The 5,960-nt window shown below is 53.3% G+C and overlaps 1 protein-coding gene across 1 annotated transcript; it reads right to left on the bottom strand.

The window, feature by feature from the left end:
• Nucleotides 1-4,091: 4,091 nt before the first annotated feature.
• Nucleotides 4,092-5,580, bottom strand: LOC116458962 (NUT family member 2D-like). Its single transcript, XM_032139133.2, has 2 exons — nucleotides 5,460-5,580; nucleotides 4,092-5,128 (listed from the first exon to the last, which is right to left on the bottom strand). Exons 1-2 carry the CDS (start codon nucleotides 5,517-5,519, stop codon nucleotides 4,364-4,366), a joined length of 825 nt encoding a protein of 274 aa, XP_031995024.1. The 5' UTR covers nucleotides 5,520-5,580; the 3' UTR covers nucleotides 4,092-4,363.
• Between the last annotated feature and the right edge of the window lie 380 nt (nucleotides 5,581-5,960).

Here is a 5,960-nt window from a genome sequence, read left to right as displayed (position 1 = left end):
TAGCCAAGAGATCCCATCCAAATATCCCTTGGTGGATGAAAGGATAAAATACGGTATATACATACAATGGAAGACTAAGCAGCCTACGGAAAGAAGGAAATCATGTCACATGCTAGAACTTGGATCAATCTCAAGAACATTATGCTAAGTGAAATAAGCCAATCACAAAAGGACAAATACTCTCCTTCATATGAAGTATTTAAGGTAGTCAAAATCACAGAAACATAAAGTAGTGGTTGCCAAGGGCTAAGGGTGGGAGTAGGGGGGAAATTAGTATTTAATGTGTAGAAAATTTCAGTTGTGAAAGATAAAAAATGTCTAAAGATCTAAATTTCACAATGACGTGAATATTCATAACATTACTAAATGGTACACTTTAAAATGTTTAAGATGGTTTTTAAAAAAGGAAAAAGCATAGGAATAAATTTCATGACCTAAGACTAGTTAATGGTTTCTTAAACATGACATCAAAACCACAAGTAACAAAAGAAAAAATAGATAAATTGGACTTCATCCAAAGTAAAAACTTTTGTGCTTCAAAGAGTACCATCAAGAAAGTAAAGGACAACCCATAGAATGGGAGAATATTTCTGCAAATTATATCTTGTAAAGCATTTTTATCTGGAGTATATAAAGAATTCTTATAACTCAATGACAAAACACAAACCAGTTAAAAGTTACTAAATGTTGAGTACACATTTCTCCAAAGAAGATATACAAGTGGCGAATAGGTACATGAAAGAGGTTCAACGTCAGGGAAACACAAATGCAAACTACGATGAAATGCAACTTCAGAACCACTAGGATGACTTTATCAAAAAGAGAGTTGATAATAAATGTTGGCTAGAATATGGAGAGACGCTGGGACCCTCATACAGCTAGTGGGTATATAAAATGGTTCATGTACACTGCAAACAGTCTGGCACCTTCTGAAATGGTTAAACATAGAGTTTCTATATGGCCCATCAATTTCACTCTTAGGTATGTAGCCATGAGAAACGGAAACATACATCCCCAGAAAACCTTGTACACAAGTGTTCTTAGAAGTATTATTCACAACAGCCAAAAAGTGAAAAAAACCCAAGTGTTCTTAACTGATAAATGGATAAATTTTAGTATATCCATTAAGGGAATATTATTCAGCAACAAAAAGGTCTGATGTAATGATACATACTAAAAACTTAGATGACCTTGGAAATATTATTCTAAGTGAAAGAAGACAGATGTGAAAGACACACATTGTATATTCCATGCACAGGGCATCATGCGACGCTGAAGTTGGAATCAAAGTGAGCTACAAAGGGCAGCCACTTGGATCAAGTCCATCTGGTAGCTGTCAGAAAGCACAGCATGTTCACTAACAGGGGCCGGCCTTGCTCAGGTTGTCAGATGGAGTTTCCCAGGAGGCTGTGGCTTCTTCAGGGTTCTGTCATCCAGTGGTGAAGGGAGGGGTCTCTGGAGGCAAACCTGCCTGGGGCTACCCCAGCCGCACTGGCTCCCAGAGAGTGACCTGGGTGCGTGAGCAGGGAGGCCAAGCCAACCAAGAGCCTCAGCACACCCCCAGCACCTGCTGTGAGCAAGCTGCATGGCTTCCCCAAGCATGGACAGGACGACATCATGGGTATTTACAGATTTCTTTTCACTGCGTCCCAGGCTCTCCTGGTTCATGTGTGATACACTGCACTTGGGGTGGAGGTGTGCTGACAGTTGCAAAGGGCCAAGGCTTTCTTTCCCGTGGCTCTGATGCATGGTTTCCAGATACCAGTCACGAAGGAAGTTCTTCAGATTATGGACCTTGTCCTAGTCACATAGGGCTGCTAGGACAAAGTGCCATAGACTTGGGGGTGGTGGCACGTATTAAAAAAAGAAATGTATTTGTCACAGTCTGGAGGCTGGAAATCTGAGGTTAGCATCCCAGTGGACGAGGTTCTGGTGAGGGCTCTCTTTCTGGCTTGCAGATGGCTGCCTTCTCACTGTGTCCTCGTGTCAGGGAGAGAGAGAGCTCTGGGGTCTCTGCTTCTTACCAGGGCCCTAATCCCATCATTAAGGCCCCACCCTCATGGTCTCTTCTGACTCTGAATAACTCCCAAAGGCCCCATCTCCAAATGCCATCATGTTGGGGTTTAGGGCTTCAGCACAGGAACTGGGGGTCAGGGGGACGTGTGTTCAGCCTACCAGAGCCCCCCAGTCAGCCCCACTGTGCCCTTTTAGGGGCAGATTGTAGAGCTCAGGTGGGACACAGAGGTGGAGGAAGCATCAGTTCTGCCTCATAGGAATGGCTCAGCCAAAACAAGGACAGGGACAGTGGGATAGACAACAGCCAGTGGGGTAACCAGCAGGAGCCCCAAGGTGTCACTTTCACCCTTAGGTGAGGAAGTTGGCTGGGCACCCACACACGCCAGAGTATGGATCATCCCTTCAAACACGGCTCACTTAACATTCCTAAACCCTGCAAAGGGGCAGTGCTACCTTATCTCCTGAGGATGGCCCTGAATGTAGAGGAGTCACGGGAGCTGCCCACATCACCCACCAGTGACTCTTCACTCCCCACATTTTCCCTGAGGGCCTGATGTGCACTGAGCTGGGGAAGCCCTGCCAAGATAAACTCTCCTTCCCAAAGGCCACAGAAGACGGCAGACCTCCGACAGTGCCCACATCGAGCAGAAGGGACGGGGCAGAGGGGCATCTGTCCAGCTGACTGCTGTGTTCTGTAGGCAGATGGGGCCAGAGAGGACCCAAACATGGCTCCCTTTGTCACTTGGCTGAGGGGCCAGGCCACCGTGTACTGGACAGCTTTGCCCCACCAGCCTCTGCTGCTGGGCCAGCCCCCAGCGCCATGACCACAGCTCTGCATGCAGGCAGTGCTGGGACCAGTGCCCTGGCAGTCACAGGGGTCCTGAGCCAATAAGGGCCCTGGAATCAGAACTCAGATCGTGGAGAAGAAGGTGTTGGCCAGGAGGGAACCAGGGTGGGTGCCGGGTCCTGTCCATGCTGGGATCTAGATTCTAAGAGGTGGGTTAAGGGTAAGGGGGGCAGAAGTTGGCCCATGGGGTGAGGGGAGTTCAGCAGAGATTGGGAGGACAGGACAACCTGGGAAAGAGCAGAGCGTCCTCCCCAGCCTTGGTCCCTCTCCTGATGCAGTCCTCATCTTACTCATAGACTCTGGAAGTCTCCCTTTGGCGAACACCTAGCCCCCAACTCCCAGGGCACTTCCCAGACAGCCAGTGCCACATCCCAGGCAGCCCCTGCTCTGCCCTTGGGGTCTGTGCCTGGCAGAAGGGCGGCTGACCCTCGGCCCCTCTCGGCCTGGGCCCCAGCTCCCCCTGGCCCTGGAAGCAGCAGACACACCCACCCTGCGCCTGGTGGGCTGGTCATGCTTGTTCCCGTTGGCGATGGTGTGTTGGGAGGGAATTGTTTTAGAAACCAATGTAAATCTGTGTCTACATCAATTCCACATGAGTTCAGTCATCATATGGGAAGGGAATCATAGCTGTGAGGGGCTCTATGCAGGACCTTGAGGGCCCCGAGGCCAGTCCCTGTGGGCACAGCAAGGAGCATCTGCTTCAGCTAGTTGGACAAGACTCTCTCCTGCCCAGAAACAGGCAGAGCGACTTCCCCTGCTCCCCACCCATTGTCGTATCCCAAACACACCTGTGTGGACGGTCACCTCAATGTCTCCCTTCAGCCCAGTGCCTGCGCTCTTCCTGATGAGGGTTAAGCAGGAGTAGCCTCGTCTCCCCATGTCCATGTTGCAGGCGGCTGCCTTCTGCTCACCTCCACTGAGCGAAGCAAGAGCCAGCCAGCTGTCTCCAATCCCAGGATTTTCCAGGGATGCTGATAATGATGGGAGGCCCCAAGAAGTCTCCCTAAAGCAGGCAGGGCCTTGTGAGTGGGTGGTGGGAGGGATCAGGGTTTCCTCAGCATCTGTCAGTCCCCGGAGCATCTGAAAGGGCTCCCTACACCAGGAGGAAAGAGTGGGGCCGGCCCCTGTGGGTTCCCAGTGCCTGGCATCTGCCAGTTCCTCTGCCCTCCCTCACAGACACCCTCCACGGAGCAGCACAGCGCCGAGGACAGAGGCAGCAGCCCCAAGAGCACTTTCCAACACAACTACCTTTATTCACATTTACACACGAGGCCCCAATGCACGGCTTCCCACCCCCACTCCCCAGCCCCTTCCCCTCAGACCCTCCCTTCCTGCCCTCCCCGTTCAGCCACCCTCTCCCTCCCCTCCCTCCCGTCCCCTCCAAAGCTAAGGCCCAGCAAGATCAGCACTGGGGGAGAAGAAGCTTTTGACTGCTATGGGGCATCGGATGCCAGAGCCCCGCCCTTGGGGATTGGCCCCAGAAAGCCTGCCCAGAAGCCCCTACTGGCCACAATGCTGCTTCTTCTCCTTCCTGGAGACCAAGGGGTCACCCTTTCTGTTTTGAGACCGTGAGGGGCCACCCAGTCCCCAAGCCAGGGATTGCTCCCCAGAGACCCTGAGCCCAGGCCCTGGGGATGGGCTTCCGAAGAGAGGTCGCTTCTTGGACTTGGTGGCAGGAGATGGTGCTAGGCTGAGGTCTCTTCTCTTAGCAGATGGGGGCTGAAGAGCTCCCTGGGGTCCACACTTTTCTGGGCTGAGAAGGCCCGAGGCAGGGACAGGGCTCTGGGGTAGCCACCAGGGCAGCAGCTTGTGCTGGGAACCCAAGAGGAAGGCCAGGCTGGGGAGCTCCTCCTCCTCACTTGACCCCTGAGCCAGCCCATGTGACTCCCTGACAGGAGACCCTCCAGGCAGATCCAAGGCATCCTTGGTACCCAGGCCGGGGCAGGTGGGTCTGTGGTCCTGGGGAGGAGAGGTTGGCCGGGCAGCCCTCAGCCCAGGGGGATCCTGACATCCCAAAAGCACAGCAGAGTCTTTGGACCTGGCCATGCCAGTGTGTGCTCTGCCTCGTCCCTGAGGGTCCCAGGCTGCCATCTGGGGTGGGCAGGTTTCTATGCCAACCCCTTGTTGGGGGTCAGGGACGTCTCTCTCTGCTCCTTGGCCAGCTGCAAACTCGGAAGAACTAGAGTCCAACCGGGCCATGCCATGACCAGGGGCTGCCCTCGCATGCTGTTTCTCCTTCCAGGGTAGGAGGCGCTTCTCCACTAGCTGCGGGAGGAAAGGGGGCACTTACTGGCGCTGCCCCAGGTGAGCAGGGCCCAGGGTGGTGGAGACCAGGGCACTTGGGCGGGAGGCAGGGAAGCCTGAGGCAGCTGGGCTTTAAGTCAAAGAGAAAGGGTGTGGCTCTGCTGGGCATCCCCTTGGGCCTCACGGCAGCTTGCATGCTGACTCCCCTCCCTGGCTCCTCTCCATCCTACTCCCTCTGAACCTGCATCTTCCCACCCCGGAGTGGCTCCCCAAGAAGCCGGGCATCCCTAGCCGGGGGGGTTAGACAATCAGGTGGGCCTTGTGTGCTGGGTCCCTCCTGCCCCTGGGGTACCTGGGCAAGGGTGAGTCCTTCCTCCTGCTCCAGCTCCCGGCTTAGGGCCAAGAAATCCATCTGCAGATCTGGGGAAAGCAATTCTTCCAGGAATCGGGGGTGAATGACGGCCTCCACCTGGAAACAGAAGGAAGAAGGCGTGAGCCTCCTGGGCAGGGAGTAGCCTGGAGCCAAGGACACCTGGAGGAGATGCAGAAAGCTGCGCGTGCCCCATCCCCACCCTCCTGGGGCTGTCTCATATCATGGCGACCACCAGCTACAGACACAGACCACAGACCTGGTAGCATACACACACACAGACAGAGACATACAAACCACACACAGACACACAAACAGACCCACATACGACACAGGAAAAGACAGACACAGGTAACATACACACTCCACACTCACACCCACACAGACACACAAAGACACACAGTAACCACAGACACAAACACACAGCAACACACAGACACACACAATCACATACACAGACACTCAAATCCATGGAAATACACA

This window comes from Hylobates moloch, unplaced genomic scaffold (genome assembly GCF_009828535.3).
Source record: "Hylobates moloch isolate HMO894 unplaced genomic scaffold, HMol_V3 SCAFFOLD_3, whole genome shotgun sequence".
In the NCBI taxonomy this organism is placed as follows: Eukaryota; Metazoa; Chordata; class Mammalia; order Primates; family Hylobatidae; genus Hylobates; species Hylobates moloch.
Note: the sequence above shows the minus strand (reverse complement) of the source record. Positions and strands in the feature narration are given on the sequence as shown.

Excerpts from the sequence above, each read along its gene's own strand:
- LOC116458962 (XM_032139133.2), bottom strand. The coding sequence starts at position 5,519 with ATGGATTTCTTGGCCCTAAGCCGGGAGCTGGAGCAGGAGGAAGGACTC. Across the intron at positions 5,129-5,459 it reads AAGGACTCACCCTTGCCCAG|CTAGTGGAGAAGCGCCTCCT; the intron begins GTACCCCAGGGG and ends TTCCTCCCGCAG.